Below are 15736 nucleotides of genomic sequence, written 5' to 3'. Positions count from 1 at the left end.
TAGTATCCCGTCATCTCTCTCCATCTTGAGCCCACATCTGGACAGCTGTGGCTCAGCAGGAATAGCAGTCGCCTGCAAATCGGAAGGTTTCCTCTGGGCCATATCTCAGAGTGTCCTTGGGGAAGACACTGAACCCCACGTTGTCTACCGATGCGTCCATCAATGTATAAATGAGCGTGAATGCTTAGGAGAAAGCACCATGTAGCTTCTATGTGTGAGTGAATGTGTGAAAGCGCTTTGAGTGGTCAGCTACACTACAAATGTGCTATGAAGTGCAGCCCATTCACCTGTAACTGTGTTGTTCGCCTGATTTATGGAGTAACAGCATCTTACTATAGACCTGTTGTCATGGCTTTCACTGAGCAGCTGCTCAGTTGGTGATGACTCCAGCTTTGTTTATATCAAATGATATCAGCCCGTCATCACAAACAAGTCTTTAAAAACTGTAATGGAGCGAATCCGACATTCTCTGAGGAATGAGTACAACTTTTAACAAATTAAACATTTCATTCCCTCTTCCACTCAAGTGTGAGTGAAGTACATTAACTTGTGTGTTGGACGTTTTAGTTTGACTTAAACTTATAGGGACATCATTCATGGATGCCACTCATTAGCAAAGTTATGTGCCACAACTATTCCACCTTCAGTACAAAACTAAGTCTTGGTAATCCATTTTATTTCTTTTATTTAAATAAAGAAATAAAAACTCTTGAGACTGAACCTCTCTTTTCTACGAGCTTCCTGGCCATGATGGGCAGCATCTCAGGTCAGCAGCATCAACAATACATATTTGAGTTCTACGTTAACCAAATTCTGTGCTTGATCTTAACGTTTACAGCCTTTCTCCTCCTCCTCCTCCTCCTCCTCACCTCCTCGCACAACGCCTCGAGGTGCAGAGCCTCCAGTTTCTGTGTCATCTCTCGTCTTCTGTTGCGAAACCAGCCGTCAAAGTTGGGAGACTTGAGGAAATGCCTGAAGAAAAAAAACATGCAGGAGTGCACGTGAAGCCGATCCATAACCAAGCTGACGTGGAGACATTAAATGACTACATTTCTGCCCTTTAAAGCAACGCTAGAAAAGTTAGTGAACCTTAAACTACATGCTTCTGACTAGTTTTGAAGTACACCGACTTTTGTTCTATACATTCCCAGGCCTGAATCTACCTTGGAGCGCCCGGGGAACTCAGATACCGATTCACAACTTTAGTTTCCAGCACTGCTTCATAACGTTTTGCTTCACAGTTGCCCGACAGCTGGAGCTGCAGCAAGCGATCATTCAGGTAACAAATTGATTATTCCATCGATCAATTAGCATCACTACATGCCGCATTCACCCCACTCACACACACTCATACAGCACGTCTTAAGATTCATAACTACGTGCTTTTTTCTAATCATTCATACACATTCATACCCCAGTGATACATTGGGAGGCAACGTGGGGTTCAGTGTCTTGCCCAAAGACGCTTCGACATGTAGCCCGGGGAAGCCAGAGTCGAACCACCGACCTTCCGATTGGTGGGCGACTGCTCTGCAGCCGCCCCTCAGCGTCTTACAATTAACGATCAAATTACCTTAAAGAGATAGAGAGTTCTAATAAAGGCCTGTGTGTAGTATGAATCCGTACCTGTAGAGTCCAATCCAGTCTCCTTTCAGTCTGGATGTGAGCTGAGGTCCTGCTTTCTCTAGTGTCTTCATGAAGTCCTGCTGGATAAAGGGCCGTATCTGAGGAGGACTCTTCCAGGGACTGATGGTCTTCTGGAGAGGCATCAGACTGGCCACATACCGCTCCTACAACAACAACCACAAACAGATTAATCGGTTTGTCCGCAAAAATGAAGCAGCAGAGTTTCTAGCCTCGATAAAATAAATCGTTAACGACTTCGCAAAATAATGCACAAGAACAAAAACAAGACCTGTGACAAAAGTGCACAAAAACAAAGCTTTATATCTTCAGAAATAAAGTGCATGTAGGTTTGTGCACTGTTGTTACCAGAGGGATGATGAAGCTCTGAGTCAGTTCTAAGAAGTAGCGTCGAAGAATTGCATTCTGTGCGGCTGAGGGTCTCTTCTGTTGAACACCCTGAAAAAGAAACAAAACAAGACGTTTTGTTATGAATCATGAGCTGTTCTTAAATTTGGAGCAGCAGCGTTCAAAGCAACAGGAGAAAGAGGGACAGACAAACCTTAGTCAATAAAATAAAGACTCTAAAGGCGCGTTCCTTTACAGTGGAAGTTAAGTTAAAATGATCATGGCTGCTCTGAAGTGTTTAGTTATTCAGATTTGATCACAAAACCATTAAAGCATTTATTCCACTGTTCTGATAAACTGTTGCCATTACTGAATACAGGATCCTGCAGTGGAGACGGGTTTGAGATGAAGGACAGTGCATTTCTCCCAATAGGAGTCCCATATCTTGGCACTGTAAAAGGCGTCCTGCAGCATCCTGTAGCATCCTGTAGCCGGGCCTTATTGTGGAAAAGCTGAGGGACACATCATACGGACAAAGCTTCTGCCGCCTCAACTCAACCAGATTTGCGTCTTTGTTTGGATTCAACAACTCACATTTAGATAGTTTGGCATCGACCGACACTGTTCAGGTCCATTTTGGTTATTGCACGACGGTGTCAGCGTCATGTTGAAGAACACCTCGTTCAATCCTACATTGTGATTGGACGGTTAGGTGAAGCAGCAGCCATACAGCAGGAAGATCACCCCAAACATCCGATGCTGTCAGAAATTTGTCCATCCGTGGTTGCAAGACTCATAAAACTCTGACAATCACAGCGTGTGTGCCGAACTTTCCTCTTATGTTATTGCACTTCTTTGCTGTGATGTCTATTATATTTCTGAGACCGTCTGCTCCTGCCTGGTGACTGTGAGGATTATTAAAGCTGCCTTTTCATAACTCAAACAGAAAATGAGGAAGTGATGCAACAAAAAACTTGTGAGCTTCACTAACCACATTCTGAGCATGAGGGATATAGTCATCAGATATGAATGTTAACATTTCCTTTAATGCACTCGATTCGTCCGGCTCACGTTGTTTTAAACATGCAACAACTTATGCAGGATACATTAAGAGGAGAGCATTTCTCACCTTCTGAAGCTGCTTGATGATATCCTCATCTTTGCTGAGATATGGCTTATATGCAGTGTACACACCTGCAATAAACAAAGAGGTCAGGCAAGAGAAGCAGGTCCCACAAGGACAAGACAGCTGGCCCTAGAGGAAAAACTTTAAGCTGGTTGAGTATCAGGGCAATACATAGAGTTCGAATATATAATGGTGTGGCTGGCAGGGTGGAGAGAAGAAAAGAAGAAGGCACACTTATCATTATAATGTGCATACCAAATAGCATTTCATTTAATTAATATAATTATTAATAACTATGCTGTTTTACTGGATTAAGAACTTGTCAAAGTGGCTGTTTGATTCCTGAATTTCAACCCACTCCCAATCAATCGCAGCAAGACGCTGGATATGGTATGAACACACGTCTCAAAAAGCACCACGAACACCAGGAGTATTTCTATCCAGTTAAATTCACAGGGGTTTTTAAGTCTGATACGGTGCAGGAAGTGTTACGCATGTAGTTACAGCTTGTTTGTTAGCTTGTTTGCTACATGCTTAGACTTTGAACCTGCTACAGCACATTCTGAACTTGTTTTGGGGATAAAAGCAGAATTGGATACTTGATCCTGTTTTTAGTGCCATGTTGTGCTTTTTGACTTGTTACTTTTTATGGAAACTTTATTTGTACTGATTATCATGTCATTGGACCCCGTGTCTCAATGATATCACCTGTATAAATAAAGGTTAAATAAAAAAATACCTCAATCCACTGCAAAAGTTAAACCTTTCAAAGTAGTTGAGGCAGCTGCTTGGGGAGGAAATGATGGAGCTGAACAGAGATAAAGTAATCTCAGAATGACTCACGTGTTTATGAGCATCATTCCAGATTTCATATTAAGCCATTAAAATAAGGCATTGTAGGAAAATTTAACAAGACTTATTTAAAACAAAGACCTGCCTCGAATAAAGACCTGGTAGCTTAAAATGTTTAAGCAAATAAAGACCAACGCTTCTATTTGAGGAAATATGGTGAATGGATTCAAAAACAATAGCATTGACATTAATTTAAAGAAATAATACACACAAAAAATTATGTATAATATTGAATATTTACCAGGTTTAGAATCCAGAGTTTTGAGGTTTTTCAGTTTCTTGACCTTCATCTGCTTGGCCATTTCCCCTGAGAGGAACAAACATGTCACACAGAGTCAACTAAACACTGTAAACATTCAGTGCGGTTACATGAGTGCCATCGAATAAGACTGAGTTATTCAGTTCATGTAGACACCTTAATCTGACAAAAAAAAAAAAAACCGGATCGGATCGGGTTAATCACGCTCGGATTAAGACCCCGAGATAACTCGATCCAAATATAGACAAGATTTTTTCCCGGGATCGTCACCCGGAACTCGAAGGAGACGATATTACTGTTGTTGTCGCCACCGTCAGGAAGAAATAAACAACGTGATGGAGAATGCGCCGCTGTGCATCACCTTTGTGCCATAACCATGATCACCACAAACTAAATGTAGAGGGACAGAGCTTCATCTTGCTCTTCGTTTGCCATCTTTCTCGATTTCCTTAGTTTGTTGTTGTTGGTGGTGAAGACGTCAACAGGAAGTGGCTCTATTAGTGACAGCTGAAATGGGCACAGCGCCACCTATCGTACCGGGGTATGACATGCTTTGTGCCAGTGATTCGATTAATTCACCGCCATAGATCCAAGGATAATTACCCTCAGATAAGGAGCATAACCCAACTGTAGCTATAATCAAGTTAATCTCATCATGTAGACCCACTGACTGTAAGCACTGTAAATATTCTGTAAACATTGTAAACACTGTACAATGCGTCTTTATCCAAAAAAATACTCTGGTTCATTCCTTTTTCCTGAATAAATATTTTTCCTGACTCCAGAAAGTCCAGCGTTAAAACTGGCCCTGACCTGGATATTTTTTACACAACAAATACTCCCTGTGGGTCGAGGACAAGTCTCTTCTTCAAACTGACGAGCTCTCGGGAGCAAGAGATGGACAGACGGATTGGGATTTTGTAAGCAGTATTGTGGGCGCTGCTCCGGCATGTCCAACTGGGAGGATGACCGGGCAGACCCAGAACTCACTGAAGGGATTATGTATCCCTTCTGGCCTCAGAACACCTCGGGATCTCCCAGGAGGAGCTAAACAGTGTCCCTGGGGAGAGGGATGTCTGGGTTTCTCTCCTGAACCTGTTGGCTCTGCGCCCTGACCTCGGACAAGCGGAATGGATAGATTGCTTTTCATGAATCAATTCGCATGAAAATCTAATTGAATTGAATTGAATTGAATTTGAATTGGGAAAAATCCATTTTTTTAACCCAGCCCCAACTGTCACAGCCATTTCATGGGGACTTAATGAAAGACAAAGTAACATTTACCTGCTTGCTTCATGTCTCCGATGCGAATGATGTGCGGCCAGTGCTGTAGCGTTTTTGCAAAGAAGGGATTGGTCACTCCCAGAATGACCGATGGGCTGCAGAGTGACAGATCACAGACGATAAGAACTTAATCAAGCACTTATAATGATCTGATACTAAATTAAAAGCACAAGTAACAAGTTTTCTTTGAAGATGCCTAACAGCTGCTAACTTATGATGGCGTTGCATTTGTGCCTGGTTTCTGAGCGAGCAATGGGAAAAATACGTTGTGCAAGCATACGAATCACAATTTGAGAAAAAATTAAACGTGAGCCAACAGAACTTATAGTTGAGCAAACAAGGATCCATTCTGCGCTCAGCAAAGGTTTTTGCATGTTTGTTATGATCAACATGAGCATGCAGTAAGAACCTCTTTCAGCCTGCAGCACACTCACTCGCTCAACTGTGCCACAAAGTCAACCAATCGGAAAATTCAGGGGCGCTCAGTTCTGATTGGCTGCCTCAGGCTCAAATTCGATCGCAGCATCCAGAAGTATGGCCAAACAAGAAGAGCAAGGAAAAAGCTTCCAATGTCTGCAAGAAGTCCTTGAGAAGGAGGAAAGTCACTGAATATATAAGAATTATTATTTAAAATCAGTCCGATACTGACCGAAGATGTGTTTTCAGCCAGTGTTCTGTGACTTTCCTCCTTCTCAGAGACAATAGAATGATCATCATGATCATCTTTTTATTACATGAGAGTCACATAAACCTGGTGGTCTGCTGTGAATGTAAATACATCATTATAGTGTCATAGCTCAGCTGGGGGCCCAGTTTTTCCTGCCCGTTAGCAAAGATCAGTAAAGAAAACATTTAAATCACGACTTCCCAGCTTTAGCCAGTTTAAACTGTGTCTGTTAGGCAGTTAAAATAACAACAGAAGGTCATTTTAGCCAATTAGTCCCTGATTAGTCCCACAAAAGGGCCAAAATGCAGCTTCTCTGTTGTCCTATTTGTATCAATATGCAGATACATCATGTCTTCCCTGAGTTCATGCTTGTTTTGATCAACAAAACTGACTGAGCATCTTTAATAAATCTTGTGTTTCAGTCGATTAAATTCCATCTGATCCCATTTTTAAAATGCAGCTGGAGGTTTGTGAACATTAAAACTTTATCTGTAAGACAAATCCATCTGGAACGTATGATCTCTTAAAAACAGACAGGATCGCTGATTACTATGAAAGGATTAGGATTAAATAAGTGATTTGAATATTTGCTCAAGATGGCAGAGACACTGCCGCTCACACATCAGGATCATCATGTTTTCCAGCAGTGATGCAAGTCAACACCTGAGACAACCTGCTGTTTTCATCACATTCTCTGCTGAGATCTGACCATCCAGACATGTTTCTCTGCCTGAATGGAGCGTCCAGTATCAAATGACACAACATAAAGCCGGCGTTTGCTGCACTGAACCTCTAAGAATCCGCCAACTTTTCCTCTCTACGCTTCCAGAGCACAACTGTACAGTCAGCAGACACAGATGAGGACAGTTTGTTGCCCACAGGCGTCACAGTAACAGCTGTACAGGTTCATTTCCACTCACGGGGCCTGCGTCCTGGTTGTGTACTCCTTGAACTCGTTGTCATGGATGGTGAAGTATGGCCTGAAGTCACTGCAGTAGCGCAGAGGAGAGATACAGCTGCAGAGAGAGGACGACAATAAGTGGCCAAAACTTCCACATATTTGACATTTTTTTCTTTTCAGATCTTTTTGTCAGATGTTTCTCTGGTAAACTGAATTATAATTACAAGCATTTCGAAGGCTTTTATTGGCAATTAAATCAAAGTTTGAGCAAAGAGTCAAAATTCAACCTCTGCAATTTGCCCTGGCATGCTGTCCATCAACTTCTGGGCCAAATCCTGACAAATGGAAACCCATTTTTGTTTGTCCAACCGTCCCTTGAGGATTGAACACAGGTTCTCCTAAACATGGAGCCAACTTTTCGATGTTTTGCTCCCCGAGTCACTGAGCCATGCTCCATCGTGTTGGAAAAGGCAACAGTTTTGGGAGGTTGGGAGGAGTTGGTGTCTGAGGATATTTGGGTACCATTCTTTATTCGAGGCTGTGCTCACTCCCCTGGACGAGAGGCAAACCCACACATGAATGGTCTCAGGATGATTTACTGTTGTCTTGACACAGGAGTGATGGCAGAAGTCACCATTTCCTCTGTGGACTATCCTTTTCCAGATGTTCCAGAGAAAATAACTTTCACCTGGTCCTAACCAGTCCAACTGTGCACTTTTTGCCAACTGTCAGTTTCTCCTGGTGGAAAAACTTCTTCGCTGAACCTCTTGACACCAGACCATCCCCCAAAGTCTTCACCTCACCAGTCCTAACCAGCTCTGCCCTGTTGGTGCCCTGATTCCGCAGCTGAATCACCTTCAGGAGACGATCCTGGGACTTGCCGGACTTTCTTGGGCACCCTGAAGCCTTCTTCACAAGAACTGAACGTCTCTCCTTGGAGTTCTTGATGCTCTAATAAAAGCTTGATTTAGGTGCCATCTTTCTGCCTGTGAAGTCCTTTTTATACAAAACAATGGTGACTGCACACATTTCCCTGAAGACAACCATGTTTTTTTGGGGGATTAAGTTAATTTTCATGGCAAAGAGGGGCTTAATCTGATCACTCTTCATAACATTCTGGAGTGAAAATGCTGTCATAAAAACTGAAGTAACTTTCAGTTTTGTGTCATCCTCAAAACACGGCTGTACTTCTGGGGCTTTCCCATCGAGAGATATAATCATCGAATGCTAAAAGGTAAATTAAACATATTAGATCAGTCTGTATCTGGATTATTTCCTTACCGAAGAGTTCAACATGAAACCACGACCCGCTCAAGACCTTTAATGGTGTGAAAAGCTACATGCAGCTGTAATGATGTCAGTTTTAACAAGCTGCTCTGCACTTTCAGGTTATTTTGGCACAATGAGCTGCTTTTACCCTCTCCAGCTCACCTGACCAATGCCAGCACCGTGTCTGACGACTCAGCGGGCGACGGCGCCATGACGACAAGAGCCTCGCCAAGCAGCACCAACTCCCAAAGCATCTGGATGTGGAAGAAGACCGGGTAGAAACACCTGGACATGGAGGTAAATGTGTGAAAGAACAGTTTAAAATACACACAAGACTCCTTCCTTAAACGATTACACAGACATTAACTGAGTGGAGAGTTATATTTCATAGATTATGTGGTTTTTCTTTGCTTTTTAATAGTCACTAATCACTAATAGCTATACAAGTTTGGTTTTAATTTCTTTAAAACCATATAGCTTGTATTATTTAATTTGTTTTTCTCCTGCGGGTCCTCCAAGATTTGTCTTTCAAGTAAAGTTTAACACATTTAAAAACAACTGAAGTTAACTAAATTACAGCACAAAATAAAATGGAGCAACAAAAACAGTTTTATGTTCAAACAAAACGATGAATACAAACAGTAAAGTGGGTTAAAACTGCCAGGATGGGGACGTTCAGAGTACAGAGGGAAAGCAAACAAGAAGAAATTAGTCTTTATAAGATTTTTAAAGTGTGGAAGAAGGGAGACTCAATCTCTTCTAGCTTAGTTTTGAGCCCAGATGTTGGCACATTCAGGAGCAACTGGAATCAAGAGATGAAACAGTTCGCCTGGGTAAGGTGAAGTTGGTGCGTTCAGTGACTTTAAAGGTCAACAATAACACTTTAAAACCAATTCTGTGATGATTGGGAGGCCAGTGGAGTCAGGACAGCTCAGGAGTAACGTCATCTCCCTTTTTCTTCAACCTGTCCAATTTAAAAACACTTTCAAAATAAACACCAATGCATTTTATAGAGGACTGAATATAAGGAGAAACAGGGCCAAGAACATCCATGTCGATGGGTTTGGGATGTCCATATATTAAGTCTCATTTTCGTTCAAGTTGAGGAAGTTAACCCCCTATGACACCAGGAGGCTTTGTTTTTTGACCAGGCGAGAAAAAGCTCATATACACATAATTAGGGCACTGAAGTCGTCAAGTTTTAGAAACAAACTAAATATTGGAATCTAAGTTTTTTTCCTTTATTTTACCTGTCAACAAGCTTTTTTGGCAGAGGGTGGCTTTGCTGACCTGAAGACCATCAATTATGAAAAGGTGAGTCAGTTGCAGTGCCACCACGAACCAGTAGGTGGAGACACTGTGCAGCATGGGTATAAAACAAACATTGTGCCATGATGGCTCACCTGAAGAGGTCGACTTCATGGATGGTTGGGAGCACAATGGACACCAGACTGTCGCTCTGCAAGGCAGATATGCCGTTTCAGCTTTATAATTCACAGAATGTTAAACATATGTCATTCACAACAACAAAAAAGCAGGCACTGAAACAATAACTCCCTCTGTTACTAATCTTTTTGTTCTTTTTTTTTTTTTTTACCTGGGCAGACTGGACCAGCTGTGAGGTTCCTGGTTTGTCGTAACATGTTGGAATACGAATCTGCAGCACATCAGAAGACACACCAACATGAGTTCTTCTCTACTTTACTCACTAACGAGTGCCGTTTCTGCTTTTGAATCAAAGCCTTGGTGATAAAATGGGTCTCATCGCTCGTTTTGTTGAGATACATCTTATTTAGAACAACAAATAGATTCTGAGACACAATGCTTAAGGCATAAGATTACTTTTCAAGCTTCAAACTATAAAAGCATGAACAGAGAACACTGCTCGGTTTTGTCTATACATGCATTTTTTTTAAAAAAAGGTAAAATAATAAGGACAATATGGCCAAGAATGATCTACAAGTCAAATCTTTCTCCTGCACAACAGAAAAACTGATTATTTATTCATTTCTCTCCAGGATGAACATTTTTGAGGTTTCTGTACATCCTTCTGTGTATGCAACTTAACAAGCAAACAATCAAAAATGCACAAAATCAAAGATCCTTTTGGTGAATAATGAGCAAAGTGAATTTTAAAGGACTTTTTAAGTGAGTGTGCATGGTTGTTTGTGTCTGTTGGCAACGTGTATCCCGCCTCTCAAGCCCTCCATAACCCTGAGTTGGAGTGTAATAAAAAAATGGAAGAAGTGACGATTATTAGAAATTTTCAAGAGCTGCAGACATCCCGTTAAACTGTCGCGATTCCACATTAATTCATGTTGCTAACCATTCTTAATATCATATATTATCATATACCCATTTTTAGCCTGCGGTGACAAGTCATAATGAAATGTACGCCGGTGTGTATGTATGCGTTTACCTTGATGACAACGCCCATAATAGGCAGAGTGAGGATTCGTCCGGGATGAGGCGTCGGCCAGCGGTCTATATCATTACAAGCTGTCAACAAACACAGACAACGGTGATACAGATCAGAACATTCCTCCCGTAGTCTCTCAGAGCTCTGCTCAGACTGAATACATCAATGCTCACCCTCATCTGACAGTTTAGTAGGTCTAACGTGCTTAAAACTGACAAACAACCCTGCAAAAACTGCCGGTTTTATCATTTACCTGCAAGAAAACTAATTCTGAGAGACAGCGTAGAGAAGCACGTTACTTTTTAACTAACAAAATAACCTCAACAAGAAAGCAATTAACCTTACTTTTTATGGAAAAATATACTTTAGATGCACTCAAGAAATTCACATTGTTTGTTTTCCTCCCGACAACCTGCGTATCAAACATTACCGCACAGTAAATGGATCAAAAGTCCCAGAGACGCGAGAAGATTTGTCATTTCGGGGAACCAGATTGTGAACTGATCTGCTTTCTCTTCAACTTCAGAAGAAGCTGTTTTAAACAGACGGGCGAAAATAGGGAAATATGATCACTTTTGGTCTGCTGGGACATCCGAAGAGCCAGAAGTTTGAGATCTCAGGACCTGACGCCGTTAGCTCTGATCAACCCTCACACCATAGCACATCAGTCACATGACTAATACGGAAGATGCGACGCCTGGAATATCGCCATCAAAACAGTAAAATATAACGTGGAGCCAATAGAAAGATGATCAAAGTGGTAAAGTAATGACTTAAGCCTTGTTTTCTTAAAAGCTCTGGACCAAATGGAGAAAAAACATCATTGCTTTTCAAAATAACCATATTTGCCACACAGCCTATTGAAGCTTAAAATAAAGATAACACACTTTATAGAATCATACTCCATGCACAAAAACTACAATTCATAGTAATAAGTGAGTGTAGTAATACAAAGGAGAAAACAGAAGATGGGGAAAAAGGCCTAATAAAAACATCAAACATTAAAAAACAGTCCAGTTTGAGGGCTATAAAATTAACTATTCAGTGTGATGTCATCCCTTTTCCCTCAGCCACGCAACCAAAACAACCGTTTCAGCTCAGGCTCTAAAATGAGCTCCTTTTTGAAAAACAAGCTGAATAAAGGAGAGATTTCTCACCTGTTTAACGTGATTTTTGTTGCTCAACTTAACTGGAGAACCTCTCTGTAAGATGTGACTTTGATCGTCACTCAGGACTGCAGACTGTGTGCACTTCATTACGTTTAAGGAAGTGTCAGGAAAGGCATTTATTGTTGCTAACAGAAGTCTGTCTGACAGACTTTTGAACTGAAGACACCCAGATATATTTATCATTCATCATTACAATTGCACACACAGACCTTAACTCTAAAAACAACCACGATTTATTTCCGTGTCACCTTTGGTCAAAGAGGGGCTGAAGAGCCGCGGGGAAGCCGGCCCTCGTTCTATAAACCCAGATCGAAACAGAAAATCAGACTAACCGGCTTCCAGGCAGGGCTCCTGTTTCTCAAAGTATTCTGGAGCCATGATCTTCAACAGCGAGTGGAAGAAGGTCACGTAGGGCAGCTTGCTGATCAGGACCAGAGACTGGAGCAAAGAGCAAGAATATTACATTCAGACAACTCTAACACTCATTCAATAAGACGTCATCTGACACTATCCATCTTATTATTAACCTTCTTATTCTGTTTTTTTTTTTTTAAATATTCATTTTGAATGTTAATTTTATCTAAAAGGTGTCAGAAAATAGGGAAAAATGTCAAAAAGTCATTGAACATGAACATCCAAATGAGGAGCTGGATGAGTTAATTTGATATTTCTATTTAGCTAATATAATATTAATAAGAAAAATGGATAAAAAAAACACATGTTGAACCAACTTATACATGAAATTTGTGTTCACTTTAGATTTTAATAGTTTCTCTGTGTCAATATTTTTTTTTTTTTTTTTTTTTTTTTTTTTTTTTTTTTTAAAATAGGGTCCACGTCTCTCTATGATTATTTCCTGAAACCAGTACATTCATTTCACTTCAGCTCCTGCTAATCAAATATCAACATTCCTGTACAGATACAGGAATTGTTGCAGGATGAGTCCTAAAGGCATTTACTAGAACAATATCTGTGGCAGCCACACATGTCTAAGCCCTAACCACCATGTTTAACAGAGAGCCGGCTATGCTTTGGATCTTTGGCACTTCCTTTTGGTCACTCTGATACAGGTTCATAGTCTGCCCACAACACCTTTTTCCAGAACTCTTGGTTAGCATGTTGCAGTGTAGCCTCTGTATTTCTGTTCATGAAGCCTTCTGCGGATAGTCGTCTCTGACAGGACTGTTTCTGATCTGTTGGAGAGGCGTTTAAGGAATCTTCTTCATCATAGTGAGGATTCCTCTGTCTTCCTTGACCTATCAGTCTCTTTGTGATTACAGAGCTCACCAGAGCATTCTCTCTTGTCAATGATCTTCCAGACAGCTGGTTTTGGTCATCCTAAGGGTTGACCCACATCTCTAATGCTTTTATTCTTGTTTTTCAGCCTCATAATAGCTTCTTTAACTTTCATTGGCACAGCTTCTCTCCTCATGTTGAACTACAAACTCCAAATTGTAGAAGCAAGCTGAGGTATCATATCCCTGCAGTGATGAAGCAATGAAACACATCTGACAACTGTCCCAAACATAATGGAGCCCTGAAATGAGGGGGATTGTGTATAAAAGGTGTAATTTCCACATGGTGGAACTGAAATGTCTGAAAATAAGGAGCAGAGAAGGAACTCAAAGAAAAATGTGACTCTGTCCCAAACACTATGGAGTGCAGTGGATTTCACTGTATTTTCATGTGCAACTCTCACGTTTTCTGCTGATAATGAAATATAAAGTTATTCAGTGGAAACACTAAAACCTAAATATTAAGATTATTAAATATAAGTTAATGTTTTCATTCACAGATGACACTGACCTTCTGGAAGTATCCTCTCTTCAGAGATTTGTCTCGGACTTGCCGGAAATACACGTAACCGTAGTAATGACCTTGTTCCCGCTGCAACAGTCGCACACAAAGTCAGTGAAACATGATTTCATTACAGCTGCGGAGGCTCCACATGCACACACTGCTGCATTAAAAAGGACCCAAACACACAGGGAGCATGTCACAGAGCAGTGTGTTTGTGTGTGCTACCTTCAGGCAGGGCGGAGCGTCCCGATCGGCGGTTTCCAGGAAGCAGCCCAGTGACGACTTCCTGTTCGAACCTTGACGAAAGCGGAAGCAGAACTGTGTGTCGCCAAGGCAACCTGGAAACCCAGCAAAACAACAACAAGAAGTGAACTACAAAACACTCCACCAGGTTCAATGTTTCTCTTAATGACTTTAATTAATGCTGTGAGATGGAAATATTTACATATTTAAGTCTAACCCCAAACAAAGAAAAATATTTAGAGTTCATCCAAGCAGGAAATTCTTCAGTCTTATCAGTGGCTGTCCATAAAACACAAGACAACCCCCCAGAAAAAAAGCCAAACTATCTCCATCTCCCAGCAGTTAGAAGCCCCGCCCACACATTTCCAGACAGGAATCATAAATTTCATCTCAATATAGTTTCCACGGCCGCCTCCACTACAAAAAGTGTGTTTCCCGCCATGATTGACGGCTGTGTTTTGGAGCTGTTATTTGTCTTTACGGTACATATCACCATTCTCTCACACAGCAATGAAAACAAAAAGTAGTTTTGCAGGTATGATATGAAAATGGACAGACAGTAAAGGGGGCAGAGGGAGTGGGGGGGGCACTCCAGTCCAGGACTCTAACCCGGGTCAGCTGCATAGAGGAACTACAGCCTCTGTACATGAGGCGCCAGCTAAACCAGTTGAGCTGAACGCTGCCCCTGGCAGGTATATTTCAGTTTTTCACTTCCTGGAATCAGAAAAAAAAAAAATGTCTAGGATTTAAAAAATGCTGGATGACTTGTCTGGTACTCATCACAAATACATAAAGCTTTTGTTCAGACTTTGTATTTAAGCAAAGTTGATGCAGAACAGTGAACTATTCATGATCAGACCACAAAATCCGTCCAATCAGAGCGGACTGGGCTTCTATAGAAGGTGGTTGTTCACCGAGTTTCTGTTTCACAGCACAAATAAGAAGAGGGACATAACACAAAACAGAGCGTTTTATGAGAGGTTTACAATTAAACGGCTGTTCCATTGAGTTATTTATCATTATCTGTTCCAAAGAACTTCAGAAGTTCTGCAGCTGGATGACTTAACTTCACGTTTATGACTGCTTTTGTACGACTGAGAATCTGTTAGATAACTGGGAGCTTGATAATTTGCCTTGGTGTATTTTCTGTTCCCATTGAGCACGAGACGACTCCTGTGTGTCTTCCTGGTTTCCCTGGTTCCGGATTTTTACGTAAACAGGAAGAGGAAGAAGGAAAATAGGAAGTGCACAATGAGACCAGCATTTAACCACAATATGATGTGTGCACATCTCCGGGCAGACGGAGAGGGAGCATGTCAGAGGAGACTGATGATTATCAGAGTTTAGGACATCCCAAACACAAACACAGTCTGCCAGACTTCCAAGGCATTCCTCTTCGTAACACACACACATAAACACACACACACTTCCAAGGACAAAGCCAACACTCCATGACATCATGCAGTCGAGTTGCGTTCAAGACCACCCGGCCAGAATCAGGAAGCTGAAGCTTCGGAGTTTAAAGTGTCTTTGAATCGCTGTATTTGAGGTGTTCTGTTTACCTTAATCAGAGTGTGAGACACGGACCTCATTAATAAACAGACGCAGAAAGAGACACTGATTTAGTTTATAACCATAGGTTGAACTTTCTGGTCTTATTTGCATGAATCAGGTCAGGGCAGTTTGGACCCTTTTCAAGTCCAAACTCAAAACTAAACTGCTCAAAACTGCATTTTCCGCTTAATTTCTGCAGCAGCAACCCATTTTATACCGTTT

The 15736-nt window shown here is 41.4% G+C and overlaps 1 protein-coding gene across 2 annotated transcripts in view; it reads right to left on the bottom strand.

Moving 5' to 3' along the window:
* dennd6aa (DENN/MADD domain containing 6Aa) overlaps nt 1-15736 on the bottom strand; it is a 271486-nt gene that overhangs the window by 250276 nt on the left and 5474 nt on the right. For both annotated transcript variants that reach the window (XR_011915167.1, XM_072381547.1), the window contains exons 4-17: nt 13943-14055; nt 13724-13804; nt 12250-12355; nt 10749-10828; nt 9927-9986; nt 9733-9788; nt 8492-8614; nt 7080-7175; nt 5493-5587; nt 4191-4256; nt 3101-3165; nt 1993-2082; nt 1627-1790; nt 870-972 (exon numbers count right to left, since the gene is read on the bottom strand). Coding sequence is in view for 1 of the 2 variants with exons in the window: in XM_072381547.1 (XP_072237648.1) it covers nt 870-972; nt 1627-1790; nt 1993-2082; nt 3101-3165; nt 4191-4256; nt 5493-5587; nt 7080-7175; nt 8492-8614; nt 9733-9788; nt 9927-9986; nt 10749-10828; nt 12250-12355; nt 13724-13804; nt 13943-14055 (1298 nt within the window). In the remaining variant the exon portion in view is untranslated. The remainder of the gene's footprint in view (nt 1-869; nt 973-1626; nt 1791-1992; nt 2083-3100; nt 3166-4190; nt 4257-5492; nt 5588-7079; nt 7176-8491; nt 8615-9732; nt 9789-9926; nt 9987-10748; nt 10829-12249; nt 12356-13723; nt 13805-13942; nt 14056-15736) is intronic.

This window comes from Leuresthes tenuis, unplaced genomic scaffold (genome assembly GCF_036924035.1).
Source record: "Leuresthes tenuis unplaced genomic scaffold, fLeuTen1.0.hap1 SCAF_3, whole genome shotgun sequence".
Lineage (NCBI taxonomy): Eukaryota > Metazoa > Chordata > Actinopteri > Atheriniformes > Atherinopsidae > Leuresthes > Leuresthes tenuis.
Note: the sequence above shows the minus strand (reverse complement) of the source record. Positions and strands in the feature narration are given on the sequence as shown.